The sequence below is a fragment of the Cervus canadensis genome, chromosome 8, assembly GCF_019320065.1.
Source record: "Cervus canadensis isolate Bull #8, Minnesota chromosome 8, ASM1932006v1, whole genome shotgun sequence".
NCBI lineage: Eukaryota > Metazoa > Chordata > Mammalia > Artiodactyla > Cervidae > Cervus > Cervus canadensis.
In genome coordinates this window covers 36115279-36140151 of record NC_057393.1, presented here as the reverse complement: position 1 = coordinate 36140151, position 24873 = coordinate 36115279, and the positions used below count along the sequence as shown (strand labels likewise).

General features: G+C 41.2%; 1 protein-coding gene across 8 annotated transcripts in view; it reads left to right on the top strand.

Annotated features, from left to right (window-relative positions):
- Nucleotides 1–24873, top strand: part of EXOC6 (exocyst complex component 6) — a 193942-nt gene that overhangs the window by 8096 nt on the left and 160973 nt on the right. The window contains exon 1 of one of the 8 annotated variants that reach the window (XM_043475979.1): nucleotides 6219–6372. The exons of 3 other annotated variants lie outside the window; for them this stretch is intronic. In XM_043475979.1, coding sequence (XP_043331914.1) covers nucleotides 6272–6372 — 101 coding nt within the window. In that variant the 5' untranslated portion in view covers nucleotides 6219–6271. Of the gene's footprint in view, nucleotides 1–6218; nucleotides 6373–6476; nucleotides 6843–24873 lie in introns of those variants that run through there. 4 more of the 8 variants (XM_043475977.1, XM_043475983.1, XM_043475981.1 and 1 more) reach the window with 4 other exon arrangements.

Here is a 24873-nt window from a genome sequence, read left to right as displayed (position 1 = left end):
TGGCAACCTGCTCCAATATTCTTGCCGGGAGAATCCCATGGACAGAGAAGCCTGGCAGGCTATAGTCCATGGGGTCACAAGGAATTGGATGCAACTGAGTGACTAAGCACACAGGAGCACATCTTCTTTAATCCCCACACCACTTGGTAAGCTAGGGACTTTTATTGTTCCCAATTCACACTTGAAGAAACTGAAGCAAAGACAAGTTAAGTCCTTTTACAGAGTGTCCCACATTTAGTGAGATATGAATTGGAATTTGAACCCATTTAAATGCCAGACCAGGGCAGCAACATGCTACAGCCTCCTTCTGAGGGAGGGGATTTCCCAAGGTTGGTTATTAGTCTGTAGACAAGTGGCTCAAAGTATAAGTTCTTAGTGACTAAGATTTTATTTACAGATTAAACCCTTACTTTGCTGATTAGTTTCCTACTGGACACAGAGTGTGTCTCCTGCTCTGTCAGTCTTCCTGGTATCTTTTCCCTCCCAGGAGTCCTGAAGAGAAATTTTGGTTGGATTTCTGGAAATCAATATCCACTGCTTCCCAAATAACTCACCAAACATGTGTAATCTTCCGATATGCCCTACTACCCCCAGCTTCCTCAGACCAGACTGACAGTCATTTATTCCTTGGGTAAAACAATATCAGAACAGTCTTCTTATCTGACTTTTTTATTAACAGGAAAAGCAAGAACAGCTTACTAGCTCCATCTTCTCCAACTCACTAGCTGTGTGGCCTTGGACAAGTGACTTAATCTCTCTAAGTCTCAGTTTCTCCAAATTAAATTGGAGATAGCAAGAGTACCACAAAGGCTGAAATTAGATTTTTAGTAAAATTAGTACTAACTTAATTACCAATAAAATGATGAATTAAATTAGTAAGAGTTAAATTAGATAATATAAAAGGCTTAGAAAATCGTGCTCAGTAAATAGCTATTAAGGTTATTTTGGTCTATAGCTGAAATTCTTTATTTTGGAGACTTTTAGAAATGTAGCACTTTATTTTTTAAAATATTTATTTATTTGGCTGCATCAGGTCTTAGGTGTGGTGTGCAGGCTCTTTGTGGCATCAGGCAGGGTCTTTCATTGCATGGACCCTCCAGCTGTGATGTCAGGGCTTAGTAGTTGCCATGTGCAGACTCAGTTGCTCTGTGGCATGTGGAATAGTTCCCCGACCAGGGGTCAAACTCACACCCCCTGCATTGGAAGGCAGATTCTTATCCATTGACTGGACCACCAGAGAAGTCCCTAGATATGTAGCAGTTTAGGCCTTTTTTCACATTAATGTGCATGTTATATCTATGTCCATAATTAAAATTTACATAGTGAGCTATTTAGGACATTAAACTTTCAATTCTTACCAAAAAACTTCAAGTACTAATGGATCTGCCAGAAGTCACAGAGGGAACCAGCTAGAGCTGTTTTAGAAGAAGTGGTAAATGGACTTCCTTCCATCTTAACTTGAATTAAGGGGAAGAGACTGCTACTTAATGCTGAGGTAATCCCTATGGGCAGGTGTTGAAACAGGTCAGGAGTGAGGAGTACATAAGTAGGGTTGGCTTCCCAGGGCAGGGGCATTTAGAACTGGGTTTGGATAGATTGCATCAGGGTTGGAGAAGAGAAGAGGGAAAGGTCTGGGTAATGAACACTGAAAAGAAATGACCCACTAGAAGCTGATCGCCAAATAAGAAGCTGGCTTCTGTCATATGTCCTACTCTCCTCACCTTGCTTTACTCTCTAGAACAATGAATTCTGGTCCTGCTCATCATTCGAGCTAAGATAGCCTGCCTTTTCCTGCAGAGAGAACTGGCTCTCTGTTCTCTTTGTAGGACACCATAAAATTTGTCCTCAGATCTTAGGTTTTGGTTTCAGGTTCAGTGTTCAAAAGGTTTATTTTTCCCGCTCAAGAGCTGAACCTGCATCTCGGACATGCTAACACCAGATGCTGGTGCCTCAGCAATTGAGGACTCAGTCTACCAGGAAAAAAATTTGTTTCTTTTTTCTTACTACTCAATAAAAAGCAATTGGGGGAAGGGCCAAAATGCTGGGGTCTGGGTACAGGGATTTGACTTGACCCAAGAGTAAAATTTTAAGTAACCAGAGGAATGGGTGAAGTTTATATATATATATATAAACTATATACCCTCTAACGAAAGCCCATAAGTATAATTTCTTGCAGTGAAACTCTGATGGTGAACATCAGGGAATTTGAGGTAGCCTTTTCTGTTTGTGTTGCAGATTTCTATCAAGGCAACTGAATACACTACATTATAAGATGTGATATTTAATGTCAACTATATAAAGTTCAAGTTTGAAGAAACTAACTTTTTACAATGTGATATTCTAATTTCTAATTGTTACCAATAATGGATTAAACAAACTCAGGCCTTATGCTTTGATCTGTTTGGAACCCCTCTCTAAGTCATCCTGAACTCTTTTCAGTGGCTTCAGAACTTCAGCATTGCCTGGTTTTAAGACCCCTCCAGCTTTCTCTCAGCCACGCGCAGAACTCTAGGAGGAGCTATAAGAAACTTACATAGACCTTAACATGCTATGAAAGTGCTGGTGGACTTGGGAAGAGATTTTTTTTTTTTTTTCTGTATGTTTTCACAGCTTGAGGAAGTGAGATTTCCCAGGGAAGATCTGGGTTCTCTTGTACTATCAAGACAGTGGAAACAGGGACTTCCCTGGCGGTCCAGTGGTTAAGAGACTCTGCCGGGGGTGTTGGTTAGATCTCTGATTAGGGAACTAAGATCCTACATGCTGCCCAGTATGGTTGAAAAAAAAAAAAGAAAAAAAGACAGTGGAAACAGGCTTGTGATAGGGTTTCTTGGTAGAATAAGCATGTGGATGTAGCAGAGCTTTCTTGGTCTTTCAAGCTAGCCTGCACTGAAATCAGTCATGTGTTTCTGTCCTGTGAGTGTCAACTGTACAAAAACAAACAAAATTCAAATTATAAGAAAGAACTAATCAAAACAAGTGCTCATTATTAAAACAGTTGTTGGTAGAGTGGGTAAATGGGCTAACTTAAACCTAGTCAGTAGAGAAGGTTTTGTGATTCCTTCTTGTTGCTGTTGCTTAGTTGCCGGGGTCCAGCCTCGGCAGGATCCAGGGGATACCCTCAGGATGAATGGTGTCGGCGAGAGAGAGAGAGAGAGAGAGAGAGAGAGAGAGAGAGAATGACCAGATGGGGGTGTTTACAGGGTCTGGCAGAGTCTGGCAGAGTCTGGCAATGCTTTATTTTTTACCCTGGCTTTTATACCCTAAATTAGTACATTTCTAAGGGGAAGATAGTTTAACATTACATCAGCTTGTTCTTCACGAAACCAGGGTGTTTTCTGCATACTTCTTTGTTTACGAGGGTCTTGTACATTATCTTCTGGCCTTGGGGTCTATTAACATCTTATGCAAGTCAGGTGAATGTAAACCTATTTTCTGTTTCTATGGTGACCTTAACTGAAAGGTAGCAGTCTCATAGGGCAACAGTACAGAGTAGAAGTATAACCTTGTTAACATAAAAATTAATCCTTCTGCAGAAGTTGTCAGTTGCGTTTATCTAAGAAGTTTACCCCGGACTGACTCTGCGACTTTGGTGAGGCAGCCTCTGCCTAGCACTCCTGGCTGACAATTAACAACCATCTCATTGTTACCACACAAGGGCTAAGCTCTTATTTCTCTAGATCTTTAACTATATTAACAATGGTTTCCATAACACAACGTTAGCACATTAAGAGCAAAAACACAGCAAGCAAATGTTAACCCAATAGCTACTTTTAGAATAATAATTCTTGTGTTTTCTAATAGGGCTTCCTCACCCCCCAAAGGGCTCTATGTCTGTTAGGGCCTTTATATGATCAGGTTCTTTATATTATTTTATGATTAGGGTATTATAAGCAATCATGCATATTAGTACCAAGGGCATAAATGCATTTGGCTAACAAACTACCAGCAAAGGAGTTTAAATTAAAACACTCCTTTCACCCTGGATGATCTCATAAAATACCACCACCTGGGAAACTTATTGATTAAAGTTCTAAACTGATTCTTATTTGGGAAGAGATCGGGGAAGGCCTTCTGCCTGTGTCACAGAAATTAGGGAGTAGTCTATTGAGGCAGGCATCAGAAAGGCAGATATCATCTTTAAGGTGAGTGCTGGGGGGCAGCTTTTCGAAACCCCTGAAAACCTGATCTGCCTTGCCTGTCAGGTTTTCTCCCTCATGACCTTGTCATGGGTAGGGTCTCGTGTGTTGGCTCCCGGTACTTAGTAGCTAAGTTGTATCTGGCTCTTTTGTGACCCCATAGCCTGCCAGGCTCCTCTGTCCATGGAATTCTCTAGGCAAGAACACTGGAGTGGGTAGCCATTTCCGTTTCCAGGGGATCTTCCTGACCCAGGGATCGAACTCGCATCTCCTGTATTGACAGGTGGATTCTTTACCCCTGAGCCACCTTATTCCTTAGGGAAATCTTTATGAAGGAGATTAAATTTGAGTTGAAATTTCCGAGGAGGACAGAAATTTCAGATTAATAGGAAGGACATTTTTATACGTTAGTAAAGTTTACTGGGACCTTACTAAGAGGTAGGTAGAATAATGGTTCCCCCTAAATGTCCACAATCTAATCCTTAGAATCTGTAAATATATTACCTTACATGACGAAAGGCATATTGCAGGTATGCCTGATGTTAAGACCTTGAGGTAGAAGATTCTCCAGAATTATAGTTGTGTCAAACCTAATGCCATGGGTCCTTAAAAGCAGAAAATCTTTTCTGGGCTAGGTCAGAGTCAGAGGGAAATATGACTATAGAAAAATGGTCAGAGAGATGCAAAATTTCTGACTGGAAAGACTGAGGAAGGGGGCCATAAGCCAAAGAATGTGGGTGGCCCCTGGAAGCTGAAATACATAAGGAAATAAATTCTCCCCTAGTGCCTCTGGAAAGAACACTGTTGTGCTGACACCTTATTTTTAGCCCAGTGAGACCTGTATTGGACTTCTAGCCTTCAGAACTACAATAAATTTGAATTGTTTTAAGCTAAGTTTGTGATAATTTGTTACAGCAGTCATAGAAAGCTAACACAACATGGGACAGCAAAATGAGGTAGACACTACCATGGTCATTTTCAGATGGAGAAACTAAACTATAAAGGGACTAGGTTCTGACACAATGTCACCCAGCTGTCGAGTGAAAGACTAGGGGATTAAATTGAGCACACCCGCCATCAGAAGTCATGCTTTTAACTGTTAGGCAGGATTTTTGTGGGAGAAGGATGGAAGTAGTAAAAGCTTCAAGAAAAAGCTCACTGGAGTGAGTTACACAGCTGTATTACAAAGAGCTTGGTTGACTCAAAGGGACATGCTGGGCCATGGATTAATGGAGACCAGAAAATAGTTGTCTCTCAGGGCTAGGTTATGTACTCTCTTTCTGATTAATCTTCCTCAGTCGCTGATTTGATCATGACAAACTGGTTTACTCAGCAGTCTCATAAACAAGACTCTTCCAAGCACCTGCCTGTCCTTCCCATCTCTCTGAAGCCCACTTCTCTCAAGGGCTTCCCCACCTCATCCCAGCCACAGCAACTTGGGGGCACTTGGGTTCAAGGACTTTGGCATGAAATCACACACTGCACTGGGTCTCTCTTGTATCTTTGCCATAAAATGTCTTCGTTTTACGTCATTTACTGTTTCTGGCGCTTATAATTTATCTCCAAGTAGACTGGCCTCTGTGAACTTCCCGCAGGCAGGAACAGGAATCCACTCAGAGCGGTCGTCCTTTTTCGCCGGCTGGGTTCTTCTTGGTTCATTCCTAAATCTTATTCCCACACATCATTTTGCTTTTCTTGAGTTTTCCTTTCTCTGACTCTCCACCACCCATGCCTCCTCGTTAAACATTCCCGTAGCCTTTATTGTCGACATCCCTCATTAAGAAAGAATCCCAAGCGCTAGTACAGGGTCTGCACACAGAATACAGGGATCTATGCGTTTAAAGCAGGGTCAATTACTAGACAGCAACTAGGGGCCAGGGCCGGGCGACAGTTGGAGGTGACAGGTTTCCACTCCGCACAGCGGCCGGCAGCACCTGGGCCTCCCCCAGGTGTGGGGACAGTGACCCGGTCGCGCGCCCGTGCGCGGCCTTCCACGCGCCCCAGTGCCGTCCGCCCCGCCCCTTTCCCCGCTCGTCCCGCCCCTTTCCCCGCCTCCTCGCGCTCGCGGCACAGGTTGCTCGCCCCCGCGGTCCGCGCGGGGCCGCGCCTCGCCGGCTCCTCAGCTTCCAGCCAAGATGGCGGAGAGCGGCGAAGGTCCGGGCACCGTCCCAGAGCACGAGCGGATCTTGCAGGAGATCCAGAGCACAGACACCGCCTGCGTGGGGCCCACCCTCCGGTAAAGCTCTCATCCTCTCGGGATCTCTGGCTGCCCCCTCCGGCCGCTCGTCAGGAAGCGGGCGGGTCTTCCGCCGTCGGCCGCGCGCGAAGCGGCCCGACAGGTGGTGCGCGAGGAGGCGGGCGGCCGGGCGGGGGCCGAGGCGCAGAGGGCCAGGACCTGAGCCGGGACCGGGGCGGGGCGTCACGGGCGACTGCACCTGTCCGCGCGGCCCGCCTCAGCCGCGGGAGCTGTCACTGCGCAGCTGGAGGGTGTGGCTGCCACGGTGCCTGTGACCCCGGGAGTCGAGGCACCGCCCCGTTTTCGACGCCCCGCCCTGCCCCAGTCCGGGCCTGGGGTCTCGAGAACGCGCCTGGGGCTTCCCGGCTCGCGCGACGCTCCGGGGTTGAGGGCGGCTCCGCCTCGGGCGTGCCGGGGACGAAGGTGAAGTGCCGGCAGACGGCGGGACTGAGGTGCCGACTCGCGCGCAGGTGGAAACGCTGGCGCGCTGGGCTTCTGCGGGCGTGGGAGAATTGAAATTGAGCGGGAGTCGCCGGCACCATTCTCTCTACTCCCGCGCCGCCAGAGTGGGCGAGGAGGGAGCGTGGGCGGGAGGGAGGAGCTGACGCTCAGGAACGCGCTGATGTGACTGATCGTGACCGTGCGCTCGCCCGGCCAGCCTCTCTGGAGTCTGGGAAGCTTTTATTTATTTACGAATGTTTAATTTTGCATGCATTTCCCCGTTTATTTTAAAAAGAATCTCCACCGTTTAAAAATAGTATAAGAACAATGAATATTCGAGTATCTGTTGCCCTAGTAAATCCAGACACTCTAATGATCCATTAGAATGTTAGCCACTTTCTTCAAGAATGAGTGCCCTTTAAATATAAGGCTTCATTTTTCGGTGTGATAATAATGAAATTATTATTCACTTAGGGAACTTGGAACTCACTGTGCTTTTGTCATTATTATGTGGATCTGTGGTTGTAGTACAAAGTGAAACCAGTTATGGTGTAAATCCACCTTGCCCTTAGAGTAGGTAGAATTGGATTCTTGGTTTACACTAGTCTTACCACTGATGAAGTGTGCGGTCGTGGGCAAAAATCATTTAACTTCTCTGGACCTCGATTCTTTATTTGTAGACAGGGGAGGGGGTACGTGTTTAGACACCTAGAAAGCCCAGGAATTTGAAGACCTTGCCGATTTGTTCACTGCTGTGTGCCTAAGCATGTGGTAGACACCTGATACATTTTTGTCACATGAAGTTCCCTCTATGATATAAGTATGATTAGTGCATTTCCTTAATTTTTCAATACAACACTTTTCATAAAACTGCATTTGCTAATGAAAGTTGAACTAATACATTTAAAGGAAGCTTTGTTTTCCTCACTGCATGGTGAAACTGAAAGAGTATAGTGTGTGGTATAGTTATTACAATAGTCCATTTTTGAAAATAGTATTGATTAGGAAGGAGGTGCTTCTTCTTGAGAAAATGTGCTAGGCAGGATCCTTGAAAGCAGGTGAAATTAATTTAGAATAAAAATTTGAACTACAGTTGACTCTTGAACAATATGGATCTGAACTGTGTGGATTCACTTATACCTGTAATTTTTTGATAGTAAATACAGTGGTAGAGAATCTGCCTGCCAATGCAGGAGACGCAGGAGACTCAGGTTGAGGAAGATCCTGGGTCTAAATGATCCCCCAGAAGGAAATGAGAGCACACGCCAGGATTCTTGCTTGGGAAATCCATGGACAGAGGAGCCTGTTGGGCTACAGTCTATGGGGTCACAAGAGTCAGACACAACTTAGCGACTAAATAGCAACAACTGTGGGGACTGCTGGGGTAGGAGTTGGGTGCCCAGTTGACCCCAGGTGGGGGGAATTAAGATCCGGAAAGCCTCGTGGCTCGGCCAAAGAGAAAAAATACATACATACCTATTGTGATACTACACGATCCACAGTTGGTTGCATCTGGAAATGCGGAACTTGGGGTATAGAAGAACCCATTGTATGGACAATAAGTTATATGTGGATTTTTCACTGCATGAAAGGTCCTCGACCCTCCCCTCATTGTTTCAGGGTCAACTGTACACTGAGAGATTTTTGTAACACAAATAGAATATATGTGTTGGTGGTGTTATCGTTCTGTTTTGCTGGTGACGTTTGTATCACCTACTCACTTTGTTGAAACCCACACTCTTCTTTAGTGAACTACACTGACTCATACTTACTCTATATATACACTTGTCATCTCTCATTTGCAAGCAGGCCCTGCACACATATGTGGAAGGCACTGCTAGCAGTCCTTTCTCTTGAACAGAGTTTAAGCCAATGCTGTTTTTTTCCTGAGGTTTCACTGAGTGAAATGCTAATACTAAAGTTTAAAAATACTCATTATGGGAAAATTTAAATGTTTTAAGAAGTGTAAAAAAAAAAAAGTAAGGAATCCCCTGGTAGTCTGGTGGTTAGGACTGTGTGCTTTCATTGCTGAGCCAGGTTCAGTCCCTGGTCAGGGAACCTAGACCCTGCAAGCCTCTAAGTGCAGCCAAAAATAAAATAAAAGTGAAAAATAAAGATTAAAAAGACTGACCGTACCACGTGTTGGTGAAGTTGTGAAACAACTCGCATTCTCTGTATACTGCAGTGGGAATTTCATAGATGCTGTTTTTCAGGTTGAGGTTATTCCCTTCTAGTTTGTTGAGTGTTTTTACTATGAAGGAGTGTTGAATTTTTTGGATGCTTTTTCTGCATCTATTGAGATGATCATGTGGATTTTGTCTCTTATCGTATCAAAATGGTGTTTTATATTAATTGATTTTCAGATATAAATCAACCGTGCATTTTTGGAATTAATCCCACTTGATCATAGTGTATAATCATTTTTTATATGTTACCAGATTCCATTTGTTAGTATCTTGTTTAGGACTTTTGCATGTATATTCATAAGAGCTATCTGTCTTTTATTTTCTGGTGATGTCTTTGGTTTTGGTATGAGAATAATACCTTATTGGTTAGTGTTCCTCAATTGAGATGAATGTGTTTTTATTTCTCCCTTTATTTATGTGGTGTACCATATTTATGTATATATGTATGTAATGTTGAATCACTCTTACATTCTTGGAATAAATCCCATATGGTCATGGAATATAATATTTTTAACATGTTGGTTTCAGCTTGCTAATATTTTATTGAGTGTTTTTACATTTGTGTTCATAGGGGATATTGGTACCTAGTTTTCTTTTTTTGTGATGTCTTCAGCTGGCTTTGGTATCAGAGTAATGCTGGCCTAATAGAATGAGGAGTGTCCCTACTCTCCTGCTTTTTGAAAGTTTGTGTAGGAGTAGTATTAATTTTTCTTTAAATTGATGGCAGAATTTGTCACTAAAACCATCTAGCTTTTCTTTCTTGGAAGGTTTCTGATTATTGATCAGTCTCTTGTTATAACAAGTCTGTTTTGATTTTCTATTCTTACTGCATCAGTTTTGGTAGTTTGTGTCATTTTAGAAATTTGTTCATTTTGTCTAGGTTATTAGGTTGTTAAGTATAAAGTGGTTCATATGCGTGTGTGCTCAGTCTGACTCTTTGGTGACCCCATATTCTCTAGCCCACCAGTCTCCTCTGTCCATGAGATTTCCCAGGCAAGAATACTGAAGTGGGTTGCCATTTCCTTCTCCAGGAGATCTTCCTGACTCAGGGGTCAAATCCACATCTCTTGCTTGGCAGGCAGATTCTTTAACATTGAGCCATCTGGGAATCACAGAATTGTTCATAGCATTCCCTTATAACCTTTTTTATTTCTGTAAGACTGGTGGTACTGACTTTTCCTTTACTCTTTTCTATTTATTTCTTTGGCTGTGAGGGACTTAGTTGTCACATATGGAATCTAGTTCCCTGACCAGGGATTGAACCTGGGCCTCTTGCATTTGGGAATCAGAGTCTTAACCACTGGACCATCAGGAAAGTCCCTCTTTTACTCTTGATTTTAGTAATTTGTGTCTCTCTTTTTCTTAATCAGTCTAGCTAAAAGTTTGACAATTTTATCAACTTTAGCATCATCTCATAAATTTTGGTATTGTGTGTTTTCATTTTTGTTCATTTCAAAGTATTTTTAAAATTTCCTTTGTGGTTTGCTCTTTGAGTCATTGCTTATTTAGAAGTATGTTGTTAAATTTCAACATATTTGTGAATTTATCAAATGCCTTTCTGTTACTAATGCCTAATTTCATTGCATTTGATCAGAGATCATATTTTGTATGATTTCAATCCTTTTAAATTCACTGAGGCTTGTTTTATGGCATAACATGTGGTCTGTCCTGGGGAATGTTACATGTTCACTTCAGAAGAGTGTATATACTGATGTTATTGGGTGGAAGATGCTATAGATGTCTGTTAGGTCTCGTTAGATTATAGTTGTTCAGGTCTTCTTCTTTCCTTTTGATCTTCTACCTGTTGTTCTGTCCATTATTGGGTAATGGGTAGTTTTTGTTTCATGTATTTTGGGCTCTGTTTTTCGGTGCATGTGTTTGCTCAGTGTGTCTGACTCTGTGATCCTTTGGACTGTAGCCCACCAGGCTCCTCTGTCCATGGGGATTTTCACACAAGTATATTGGAATAAGTTGCCATTTCCTCCCTCCAGGGGAACTTCCCCACGCAGGGATCGTACCTGCACCTCCTGAGTCTCCTGCATTGCAGGTAGATTCTTTACTGCTGAGGCATTGGGGAAGCCCATAAATGTATATTTCTTGTTGTTCACTTGCTCAGTTTTGTCCGATGCTTTGTGACCCCGTGGACTGCAGCATGCCAGGCTTCCCTGTCCTTCACCATCTCCCTGAGCTTGCTCAAACTTGTATCCATTGAGTCAGTGAGACCATCCAACCATCTTGTCCTCTGTTGCCCCCTTCTCCTCCTGCCTTCAGTCTTTCCCAGCACCAGGGTCTTTTCCAGTGAGTCAGTTCTTCTCATCAGGTGGCCAGAGTATTGGATCTTCAGCTTCAGCATCAGTCCTTCCAATGAATATTCAGGGTTGGTTTCCTTCAGGATTGACTGGTTTGATCTCCTTGCAGTCCAGAGGACTCACAAGGGTCTTCTTCAACACCACGGTTCAAAGGCATCAATTCTTCAGTGCTTGGCCTTCTTTATGGTCCCACTGTCACATCCATACATGACTACTGGAAAAACCATAGCCTTGACTAGACTTTGTTGACAAAGTAATGTCTCTGCTTTTTAATATGCTGTCTAGATTTGTCATAGCTTTTCTTTCAAGGAGCAAGTGTCTTAATTTCGTGGCTGCAGTCACCATTCAGAGTGATTTTGGAGCCCAAGAAAATGAAGTTTGTCACTGTTTCTATTATTTCCCCATCTATTTGCCATGTAGTGATGGGACTGGATGCCATGATCTTAGTTTTTTAATGTTTAGTTTTAAGCCAACTTTTTCACTCTCCTCTTTCATCAAGAGGCTCTTTAGCTCCTCTTTGCTTTCTGCCATAGGGGTGGTGTCATGTGCATATCTGAGGTTACTGATATTTCTCCTGGCAATCTTGATTCAGCTTGTGCTTCATCCAGCCCGGCATTTCACATGATGTATTCTGTATATTAGTTAAATAAGCAGGGTGGCAATATACATTCTTGATGTACTCCTTTCCCAGCTTGGAACCAGTCCATTCATTCTTCCATGTCTGGTTCTAATTGTTACTTCTTGACCTGCATACAGGTTACTCAGGAGACAGGTAAGGTGGTCTAGTATTCCCATCTTTTTAAGAATTTAATACAGTTTGTTGTGATTCACACAGTCAAAGGATTTAGTGTAGTCAATGAAGTAGAAGTAGATGTTTTTCTGGAATTCCCTTGCTTTTTCTATGATCCCGCGGATGTTGGCAATTTGATCTCTGGTTCATCTGCCTTTTCTAAATCCAGTGTGAACATCTGGAAGTTCTTTGTTTACCTACTGTTAAAGTCTGGCTTGGAGAATATTGAGCATTACTTTGCTAGCATGTGAAATGAATGCAATTGTGCAGTAGTTTGAACATTCTTTAACATTGCCTTTCTTTGGGATTGGAATGAAAACAGACCTTTTCCAGTCCTGTGGCCACTGTGGAGTTTTCCAAATTTGCTGGCATATTGAGTGCATCATTTTCACAGCATCATCTTTTAGGATTTGAAATAGCTCAACTGGAATTCCATCACCTCCACTAGCTTTGTTCGTAGTGATACTTGTTATATATTTCTGATTGATTGACTGTTTTACATTATAAAATGTTCCTCTTTATCTCTGGACTTATTTATTTTTTAAATTACTTTGTAAAGTCTGTATTGAATTTGTTACAGTGTTGCTTCTGGTTTTTTTATGTTTTGGTTTTTTGGCCCTGAGGCATGTGGGTTCTTAGTTACCTGACCAGGGATTGAATCCTCACCCCCTGCATTGGAAGGTGAAGTCTTAACCACTGGACAACCAGGAAAGTCTTCTAGACTTGTTTTTAAGTTTGTTTTGTCTGATATTAGTAAATCTACTCTAGCTTTCTTTGGTTGCTCTTTGTATGGTATGTCTCTTTTTATCTTTTTACTTTCAACCTATTTTTATCCTTGAATCCAAAGTGTATCTCCTATAGATAGCATATTGTTGTTTATCCAGTTTCATAACCTGACTTTTAAAAAATATAATTTTATTTATTTTATCATTTTTGACTGTGCTGATTCTTTGTTGCTCCACAGGCTTTTCTCTTGTTGTGGTAAGTGAGGGCTCCTCTCTAGTTGTAAGTGTGCAGGTTTTTCATTGTGGTGGCTTCTCTTGATGCAGAGCATAGGCTCTACGGTGTGTGTGGGCTTCAGTAGTTGCAGTTCCTGGGCTCTAGAAGACAGGCTCAGTGGTTGTGGCACATGGGCATAGTCTCTGCACAGCAGGTAGGATCTTCCTGGATTAGGAATTGAACCCATGTCTCCTGCATTGGCAGGTGGATTCTTTATCACTGAATTACCAAGGAAGTCCATAATCTCTTAACTTTTGCCTGTACTGTTTCATCCATTTATGTTGAATGTTAATATTTATATAGTTGGATTTGTATCGGTCGTTTTACTTTTTGTTTTCTGTATGTCTCATTTCTTTTTGCTCCTCTGTTCCTTTTTTTTAATTTTCTGTTAAGTGAATATTTTCTAGTGTAATATTTTAGTTACTTTAATGATTTTTCTAGTATTTAAAAAATTGATTTCTTAGTCATTGCTCTCAGAATCAGTTTCAGATTATTCTAAATTAATTTCAGTGAGATTCAGAAATACTGTATATAGAAGGCCTTCTTCAATGAACAATGAGTAAAAATAGAGGAAAACAATAGAAAGGGAAAGACCAGAGATCTTTTCAGGAAAATTGGAAATACCAAGGGAACATTTCACATAAAGATGGGCACAATAAAGGACAGAAATGGTGGACACCTAGTAGAAACAGAAGAGATCAAGAAGAGATAGAAAGAATACACAGAGGAACTGTATAAAAAAGATCTTAGTGAACCAGATAACTGTGATGGTATGGTCAGTCACCCAGAGCCAGACATTCTGAAGTGTGGAGTCAAGTGGGCCTTAAGAAGCGTTACTGTCAATAAAACTAGTGGATGCAGTGGAATTTCAGTGGAGTTATTCAAAACTCTAAAAGATGATGCTATCAAAGTGTTACACTCAATATGTCAGCAAATCTGGAAGACCCAGCAGTGGCCACAGGACTGGAAAAAGTCAATTCTCATCCCACTTCCCAAGAAGGGCATTACTAAAGGATGTTCAAACCATCAGACAGTTGCACTTGTCTCCCATGCTAGTAAGGTCATGCTTAAAGTCTTGCATGCTAGGCTTCAGTATTACATGAATCAAGAACTTTGAGATGGCGCATCTGGGTTTAGAAAAGGCAGGGGAACCAGAGATCAAATTGCCAACACTTTCTGGATCACAGAGAAAACAATGGAATTCCAGAAGAACATCTACCTCTGTTTCGACTATGCTAAAACCTTTGACCGTGTGGATCATAACAAACTATGGAAAGCTCTTAAAGAGATGGGTATATAGACCATCTTACCTGCCTCCTGAGAAATCTGTATGTGGGTCAGGAAGCAACAGTTAGAACCCTGTATGGAACAACTGATTGGTTCAGGACTGAGAAAGAAGTATGACAGGGCTGTCTGTTGTCACCCTGTTTATTTAACTTATACACTGAACACATCATGAGAAATGCCAGACTGGGTGAGTTATAAGCTGGAATCAAGATACACGGGAGAAACATCAACAACCTCAGATATGCGGATGATACCACTCTCTTGGTGAAAGTGAAGAGGAACTAAAGAACCTCTTGAGAATGAACCTCTGAGAAAGAAGGAGGAAAGTGAGAAAGCCAACTTAAAACTAAATATTAAAAAACTAAGATCATGGCATCTGGCCCCATTACTTCATGGCAAATAGAAGGGGAAAAGGTGGAAGCAGTGACAGATCTCCTCTTCTGGGGGTCTAAAATCACTGCAGATGGTGACTATAGCCATGAACTCCGAAAATGATTGCTTCTTGGCAGGAAAGCCGTGACACACCTAGACAGTGTGTTGAAAAGCAGAGACATCACTCTGCTGACAAAGGTCCATATAGTCAAGGCTATGGTCTTCTCAGTAGACATGTACAGGTGTGAGAGCTGGATTGTAAAGATAGTAGAGCACCAAAGAATTGATGCCTTTGCACTATAGTCCTGGAGAAGACTCCTGAGAGTCCCTTGGACAGCAAGAAGATCAAGCCAATCAGTCAGTCTTTAAAAAAATCAACCCTGAATATTCATTGGAAGGACTGATACTGAAGCTCCAGAATTTTGGTCATCTGATGTGGACAGCTGACTCATTGGAAAAGTCCCTGATGCTGGGAAAGATCAAGGACAGAAGGAGAAGAGGGCATCAGAGGAAGAGATGTGACTGGATGGCATCACTGATGCAATGGACATGAACTTGGGCAAACTCTGGGAGATGGTGAGGGACAGGGAAGCCTGGCCTGCTGCAGTCCATGGAGTCGCGAAAAGTCGGATACAACTGGGTGACTGAACAATAACAACATAGCTCTAGTCCCTCTTTCCCTCTTTTGTGGTATTATTGTTGTATCTTATATCTATATATATTACAAATCCAACAATATGTTGTTATAATTCTTACATATAGTTTTTTATTTTCCAAAGAAGCTGAGGGAGGGAGAGCAAGTATATTTATAGAGTTTGTTATGTTAGCCTTATTTACCATTTATGAATCTCTTCATTTGATGCTGAGTTTTTGGTTGTGTTGTTTTCTTATTCCAGTACAGCTTTGCTCCCACATTTGTGCTGTTATTTTCAAATATATTTCTATAGTTAAAATATATATTGTTGTCAGTACAGTTATGTACATGTTGTCTTATGCAGTTGCTTTTTCAGTCAATAAAAGAAGAAAGATGCATTTATACTATCTTAAAGAAAAATCATTTATTTAACTGTGCCAGGTCTTACTTGCCCTGACATGTAAGATCTTTAATTGTGGCATGTAGGATCTAGTTTCCTGACTAGGGTTAGAACCTGGGCCCCCTCCATTGTGAAAAGTGGAGTCTTAGCCACTGGACCACCAGGGAAGTCACTATAGTGTCCTTTATAGTTACACAGTTATCTTTACTGGTGTTTGTGTTGTGTATGTGTGTTCATAAATGTGTTCATATTGCCATCTGGGCACACTCTTAATTATGAAGGACTTCCATTCATATTTCTTTTAGGACTGATCTGCTGTTAACAATTCTCTCAGCTTTTGTTTATCTGCAAGTGTTCTTATTTTACCTTCATTTTTTGAGAGAGAGAGCTTTGTTAGTTATAAGATTCTTGGTTGGCAGTTTTTTCTTTTCGCACTTTGAATATATCATCCCATTGCCTTTTGACCTGCGTTTTTGCTGATGATAAGTCAGCTGTTAGTCTCAGTGGGATCCCCTTTTATGTGGTTCCCCCACCCCCACCCCCTTGTTGCTTTCATGATTTTCCTTTTGTCTTTCATTATTTTACTGTGTTGTGTCTGGGAATGAGTTTCTTTATGTTTATTCTTCTTGTAGTTTATTGATTATCTTGGATATTTAAATTAATGTTTTTCATCAAATTAGGGAAATTTTAGCCATTGTTTCTTTCTTCTTTCTCTTTACTTTGGTACTCCCATCACATATATGTTGGTATGCTTAATGGTGTTCACATTTTTCTGAAGCTCTGTACATTTCCTTCATTCTTTTTTCTCTCTGTTGTTTGGATTACATTTTTCTGTTGGTCTGTGTTTAAGTAGTCTGTCTGTCTTCTGCCAGTTTATATCTGCTGCTGAGATCCTTTAATGAGTTTTTGTTTCTGTTGTTGACTTTTCAACTCCAGAATTCCAACTTGGTCATTTTTATAATTTCTCTCTCTGTGTCACAAATATTTTATAAGACACTGTCATCATACTTCTTTCACTACTTTAAGCATGATGTTCTTTAGTTCTGTGAACATACTACTTTGAAGACTTGGTTAACTCTACCAGCTAGGCCCTCTCAAAGAGCCTGTTTCTTTTCCTGTGTGTGGGTCAGAGTCTCCTGTTTCTTTGCCTGTCTCATAATTTGTGGTTGAAAACTGGAAAATTCAGACAGTATAGACAGTATATTGTATCAACTTTGGATACTTAAACCCACCACCTGACCACCCTCTGGGGCTTATTTTTGTTTGTGTTTGTTAATTAATGGCTTGGCTGTACTATTTTAATCAAGTGTATTTATTTTCCTCACAATGTGAAGTCTCTGCTGTGGCTCCTCAGAGGGCACAGTCTTGGCACATAGTCACTCTGAAATGACAGTGTTTTAAGCAAAATTCTCTTTGTCTCTTTCCCTGATCTCTCTGTTAAGTTGTCTTCCTATCTTGGTATCACACTCAGATATTAGATTCCAGTAATTGCTGACTGGTTGCTTTATTGTTTTCAATAGTATCCAGGGGCATAAGTTATTTCACAGTCTAATTTAGTTAAATTTGGTCCCTTTTCCCTTTCCCCCCCCCTTATGCAAGTGATTTGTTGAGGCATTATGTTCAGATGAAACTTGCAGGAGTGAGGAAAGTAGGATAGGGAAGAGATCAGTGAATCTGTGGGTTCAGCTTAAGTGTAGCTGCAGCCTGATTCCAGGAGAAGCTCTGGAGTTAGAATGATGTCACAGAGTTGTTGCACTTTGAGGCACTGGAGCTGAACTTTTGCTCCCACATCCAGCAATCTTTCATTGGCTACAGGCTGCCCCAAGAGCGTGTGTGCTGGCAGGGGGCACATACCTTCCCAGGCATTATTGGGCAAAGTGCCTCCAGCTTGCAGTTCTCCAGAGAAGAGGGTAGCTATGAGCCCTTAGCTGCTGGGAGGTGAATAGCACCACCAGGGATCTACTATACACCCCAGCAGCTAGAACACATTAGATCACACTTAGTAAATTTGAAGGAATAAATGGACAAAATTTTCATTTATCTTTCTATTTCATGAGCTTCCCTTGTGGCTCAGCTGGTAAAGAATCCGCCTGCAATGAGGGAGACCTGGGTTCGATCCCTGGATTGGGAAGATCCCCTGGAGAAGGGAAAGGCTACTCACTCCAGTATTCTGGCCTGGAGAGTTTCTTAATGATTTTTCTAGTGGATTAAATCCCCTGATCTCCCCAGTCTTGACTTTTAAATGTTACTTAAAAATTGTGGTAAAATATATGTAACGTAAAATTTATCTTTTTAAATGTACAATTCATGTCATAAAGTACATTCACATTGCTCTGCAACCTTCACCACCATCCATCTCCAGAACTTTTTCATCTTTCCAAACTGCAACTGTACATGTTTAAATGGTGACTCCCCATTGTCCCTTCCTACCAGCCCCTTGTAACTACCAGCATACTTTCTAGAATATGATTGCTTTAGATGCCTCATATATGTGGAATCATATAATTGTCCTTTTGTGACTGGCTTGTCTCACTTAACATTATGTCATCAAGGTCCGTGCATGCATGTTGTAGCTGTGTCAGAATTTCCTTCCTTTTCGAGGCTGGATAGTGTTTCATTGTATGTATATACTACTTTTTGTTGATCCATTATTTGTTTGCTTAGATTGCTTCCAACTTTTGCCTGTTGTGAATGCTGCTGTAAACATGATGTACAAATATGTGTTTGCAGTGTTAGTTTTTCAGGCCAGTCTCTGAGGTTTGTTCTGATCACCGGTGGACTCTTCACATTTTCTGTGGTTCTTCTTGGTAAACTGACTGATTATATAACCTCTCTCTATTTACCAGGGAGGAGGGCACAGTTCTTGAGGTGCTGTGTTCCCCCTTTGCCTGGCAAAGTAATAAAGCCATTCTTTCTTCTGGCTACAAGATGAAAGTGAAAGTTGCTCACTGTGTCTGAATCTCTGTAACCCCGTGGACTGTAGAGTCCATGGAATTCTCCAGGCCATAATACTGCAGTGGGTAGCCTTTCCCTTCTCCACGGGATCTTCCCAACCCAGGGATCGAACCCAGTTCTCCCACATTGCAGGTGGATTCTTTACTGGCTGAGCCACCAGTGAAGCCCACAAGATGAAATAGAGCTTACCCATAACAAGGCTAGTCCAAAAGGCAGAATCTCAATTAACATTGTGCCACAGGCAGAGCCTGAGGCAATAGGGAAGGATTCCCTGGTTTTGTTCATGTGAGCTCTGTAGTGGTAAAGAACCTGCCTGCCAAGCAAGACTTGGGTTTATCCCTGGGTTGGGAAGATCCCGTGGAGGAGGGCATTGCAACCCATGCCAGTATTCTTGCCTGGAGAATCCCATGGACAGAGGAGCCTGGTGGGCTACAGTCCAGAGGGTCACAGAGAGTTAGACACAACAGAAGTGACTTCCCACAGCTGGTCAAAAGTACTGATGCACATACATCAACAAGCAACATTAAACCATATATATATGCTCAGTGTCTCTTGCATTTAGAATTGTGTTATTTTTAAGTGCCTGCTTTTCTTTAAGCCAATTAAATAGAGCTATTTTACAAATTAATGTAAATGCCACAGTGTCCAAAGGCAAAGACACATTCTGAGACATACATATATCCAAACAGACACCAGGCTTCCCTGGTGGCTCAGTTTGTAAAGAATCCGCTTGCAGTGCAAGAGATCACCTGCAATGCGGGAGACTTGGGTTTGATCCCTGGGTTGGGAAGATCCCTCTGAGAAGAAAATGGCAACCTACTCCAGTATTCTTGCCTGGAAAATCCCATAGACAGAAGAACCCAGCAGGCTACAGTCCATGGGGTCACAAGAGTTGGACACAACTTAGAGACTAAACTACTATCACCCAAACAGACACATTATGAAATCTCATGGCTTCATTTCCCAGACTTAGTCAAGAGTCAGTAATCACAATATAAAACTCACTAGTTTATAATAACAGTTGGAATAAGTAAAAATTTTTAAAGGCTTCTTTTCCTATTTTTTTTCCCCCCTCCTCAATTTCAGGAATTAGAGATGGTCTAGATAAGTGACCCTGAGAGCCATGGTCTCGAAGCATAGGGGGAGAAAAGCATTTTCTCTTAGTCAGTTTCCAAAAACTTTCAACTTATTTTCTTTGGAGTCTAAAGAATATTGTGGCCACACAGTCAAAAGTCACTTTTTGTTTTCTTTGGTCATAGTTTTGAAGTAGGAGGGAAGGAGGCAGGATACAGCTTTTGAAAGAGTGACATAGCCCAAGGATATAACATAAACTGATTAGAATCAAACGGGTCCAAGATGGCAGACATGTCACTTTTGACTAGACCTTGATCCTCAATTAGCAAGCTAAATGACACACCCAGGGGCGCCATGACAGTTCTAAGGCACCATCAAAAGACCAAAAGGTGTGTGGTGGCCCAGCTCCTGCAAATCTCCACCCCTTCCCTAAAGTAGTTTGAATAATCCTCCCATTCAGCGTTGTTGTTGTTCATTCGCCCAGTCATGGATTGCAGCACACCAGGCTTCCCTGTCCACCATCTCCCAGAGGCTGCTCAAACTCATGTCTGTTGAGTCAGTGATACCATCCAACCATCTCATCCTCTGTCATCCCCCTTCTTTTCCTGCCTTCAATTTTCCCTAGCATCAGGGTCTTTTCTTATGAGTTGGCTCTTCGCATCAGGTGGCTGAAGTATTGGAGCTTCAGCATCAGTCCTTCCAATGAATATTCAGGGTTGATTTCCTTTAGGATGGACTGATTGGATATGCTTGCAGTCCAAGGGACTCTCAAGAGTCTTCTCCAGCACCACAGTGCAAAAGTATCAATTCTTTGGCACTCAGCCTTCTTTATGGTCCAACTCTCATATCTGTACGTAACTACTAGAAAAATAGCAGCTTTGACTCGTAGTACAGAACTTTGTTGGCAAAGTGATGTCTCTGCTTTTTAATATATGCTGTCTAGGTTTGTCATGGCCTTCCCTGGGGTCTCAGTGGAAAGACTCCACCTCCCAAGCAAGAGATGTGGGTTTGAGCCTGGGAAATCCCATGGACAGAAGGGCCTAGCAGGCTACAGTCTATGGGAACTTGAAGAGTTGCACATGACTTAGCGACTAAACAAAAACATAGATTTATCATAGCTTTCCTTCCAGGGAGCAAGAGTCTTTTAATTTCATGGCTGCAGTCTCTGTCCGCAGTGATTTTGGAGCCCAAGAAAATAGTATCTGTCAACGCTTCATACTTTTTCCTCTTCTCTTTGCCATGAATTGATGGGACCCGATGCCATGGTCTGTAGAGAGGAAAATGAGACCAAACTCAGATAAACAGGGAGTCAGTCAAGTTAAATGTATGTTGCCACTTGTGTTTTCCTCCTAGGAGACCTTTAAAAACTAAAGCAGGGGGACTTCCCTGGAGGTCTGGTGGTTATGAATCTGCTTTGCAATGCAGGGGATGCCAGTTCAATGATCCCTTGTGCCATGGGGCAACAAAGAGCCCGAGTTCTGCAACCAAGACCCAGCGCAGCCAAGAGTTGGACATGACTGAGCGACTTCACTTTCACTTTTCACTTTTATGCACTGGAGAAGGATAGCAACCCACTCCAGTGTTCTTGCCTGGAGAATCCCAGGGATGGGGTCGCACAGAGTCGGACATGACTGAAGTGACTTAGCAGCAGTAGTAGCAAAAAGAAAAAGGAAGAGTTCCCTGGTGGCCTCAGTTCAGTTCAGTCGCTCAGTTGTGTCCGACTCTTTGCGACCCCATGAATCACGGCACACCAGGCCTCCCTGTCCATCACCAACTCCCGGAGTTTACTCAAACTCATATTCATCGAGTCGGTGATGCCATCCAGCCATCTCATCCTCTGTTGTCCCTTTCTCCTCCTGCCCCCAATCCCTCCCAGCATCAGGGTCTTTTCCAATGAGTCAACTCTTTGCATGAGGTGGACAAAGTATTGGATTTTCAGCTTCAGCCTCAGTCCTTCCAATGAACACCCAGGACTGATCTCCTTTAGGATGGACTGGTTGGATCTCCTTGTAGTACAAGGGACTCTCAAGAGTCTTCTCCAACACCACAGTTCAAAAGCATCCATTTTTCGGCACTCAGCTTTCTTCACAGTCCAACTCTCACATCCATACATGACCACTGGAAAAACCATAGCCTTGACTAGATGGCCCTTTGTTGACAAAGTAATGTCTCTGCTTTTTAATATGCTATCTAGGTTGGTCATAATTTTCCTTCCAAGGAGTAAGCGTCTTTTAATTTCATGGCTGCAGTCACCATCTGCAGTGATTTTGGAGCCCAGAAAAATAAAGTCTTAACACTGTTTCCACTGTTTCCCCCTCTATTTGCCATGAAGTGATGGGACCGGATCCCATGATCTTCGTTTTCTGAATGTTGAGCTTTAAGCCAAGTCTTTCACTCTCCTCTTTCACTTTCATCAAGAGGCTTTTTAGTTCCTCTTCACTTTCTGCCATAAAGGTGGAGTCATCTGAGGTTATTGCTATTTCTCCCGGCAATCTTGATTCCAGCTTGTGCTTCTTCCAGCCCAGCGTTTCTCATGATGTACTCTGCGTGTAAGTTAAACAAGCAGGGTGACAATATACAGCCTTGACGTACTCCTTTTCCTATTTGGAACTAGTCTGTTCCATGTCCAGTTCTAATTTTTGCTTCCTGACCTGCATATAGGTTTCTCAAGAGGCAGGTCAGGTGGTCTGGTATTCCCATCTCTTTCAGAATTTTCCACAGTTTATTGTGATCCACACAGTAGAATTCTGCAAAATTCACTTTCACTGCAAAATCGATCCCTGGTTGTGGAACCAAAAAAAAAAAAAAACCCCTCAAGTGGAGGTGAAGATCTCTGGCAATGCAGTTTCCTGTTTCTGCCAGGTGAATCCACTGGGAATTTTGATGAAACCTCCAGAACTATTAGAAGATAATTTTTAAAAATGATAAAATTATGCCCTGCATGCAGATAGTGAAAGAAAGAAAGTGAAGTCAGTCGTTCAGTCATGTCTGACTCTTTGCGGACCCCATGGACTGTAGCCTACCAGGCTCCTCTATCTATGGGATTTTCCAGGCAAGAATACTGGAGTGGGTTGCCATTTCCTTCTCCAGGAGATCTTCCCAATCCAGGGATTGAACCCGGGTCTCCTGCATTGTAGGCAGACGCTTTACTGGCTGAGCCACCAGGGAAGTCATACAGATAGTAAATTAATGCATTCCAAAGATTCTCTTTAACTTATTAAATAATGAGGGAACCAATAATATGTTACAACTGTTTCAAAGGCAATGGCAAAAAAATGATATTGGCCTATGAGAATGCTGAAATAGATATATCAATAGGCATATAATTGGTCAGTATCTGCAGGGCAATAATCAGTTGCATTCCACTGATAAAAGTGTGTTACATTTCTATGGGCAAGAGTAACTTGCATCACTATCAGTTTCCAGCAATTTACAGAAATGTAAAATAGTTCAAAGACAATGAAAGCCACAGATAATCTAGAAGGGTGTGCTGGATGGAACATTCAGTGATTGTTTTCTGTTATTCAAAATATTTCAAAATTTTCAAAATTATTCAAAATATTTTGTAATTCTTGCCACTAGTTGGAAATTTTTTAAAAATTTTCTCTTTTACTACGCTGATGTGTTTTTTTTGCCATGCAAAAGTTTTTATGAAAATAAAATTCATCAATCTTTCCTTTTTGCTTGAAACTTTTCCATGCTACTAGGTTATAGGGAAATCCATTCATGTTTTCTTTTGGTAATTGTATGGTTTTATTTTTTACTTTCACATTTCTGATCCTTTTTGAATTTTCCTGGACTATTATGTGCTTTTTTCTTTTTTTTTAATATGGCAAACCAGCTAGCTATCTTAACACTTCTTATTGAAAAGTATATCTTTTTCACATTGATTTCAGATGCTGCTGTTATCATTTACTGAATTTTTATATGTGGTTGGTCTATCTCAGATTTTTTTAATCCTGTTCATTGTCGACATGTTTATTCATGTGCTGTATACCATTATAACATTAATATGCTTGAATTTATTAAGGCATTTCCTGCTTTTGAAATAGTCCTGTCTTTATAGAATAAATCACATTTGTGTCATAGTGAATTGCTCTTTTAGTGTGCCGTTGAATTCTGTTTGTGCATATGCTTTTCAGGATTTTTTTTTTTTTTGGCACTGATATTCATAAGTGAGATGGTCTAGTTTTTTTGGTGTGGTTTTCCTCACATCATTGAATCAATGTTGTGCTCATCTCATTAAATAAAATTAGAAGTTTTCTTTCTTTTTCTGTGCTTTAGAATAGTATAATTATCATTGATTATTATTTAACCTTTAAAGGTTTGTTAGAAATTACCTGATGAAATCAACTGAGTCTGGTGCCTCTTTTTTTTCTTGTATGAGCATCTTAACTCATTTCTCTATTTTTTCTGTTACAGTTGGTTTGTGTTACACTTTCTGTTTAGAGAGTCAATAAGTTGTATTCTTTTGAATTATCCATTTCTTCAAATTTATTTGAATGGAGTTGTGTAATGTAGTCTCATGTTAAAATTTCCTTCAGTTTTTGATGGCTTGTTTTATCCCCCTTGTCAGTTCTGATTTAGAATACAGTATTTGTGATTTCACTCATTTTTTCCTTGATTAGGTTTGTTAGTAGTTGATCTGTTTTGACTTTAAAAAAAAAAAGTCTCAGGATTTATTCAATCAGTAGTTTATTTTCTAACTCATTCCTTTCTGCCTTTATATGTGATGATTTATTTCTTCTGGCTTATTTTATTCTTTTTCTAGCTTTTTGTGTTTTGTACTTAATTCATTTATTTTGTTTTATTGAGACAATTATTTGATGCTATTAATTTTTCTCTGGTGACTGATCTAGCTTTATCTTATATATTCTGATATTTTTTCCTCATTGCTATTTTAAAGAAATTCTGCTTTATTTTTATATTTTCAGTTTTATCCAACCGCTTTTTTAATAGTATGTTTTTTAAAAATTTCCAAATGTGAAGTCTTTTTTATTTTAAGAAAATGGCTTTTATTTTTTAATTTTATTTCACTACAGTTAGGTAAATCT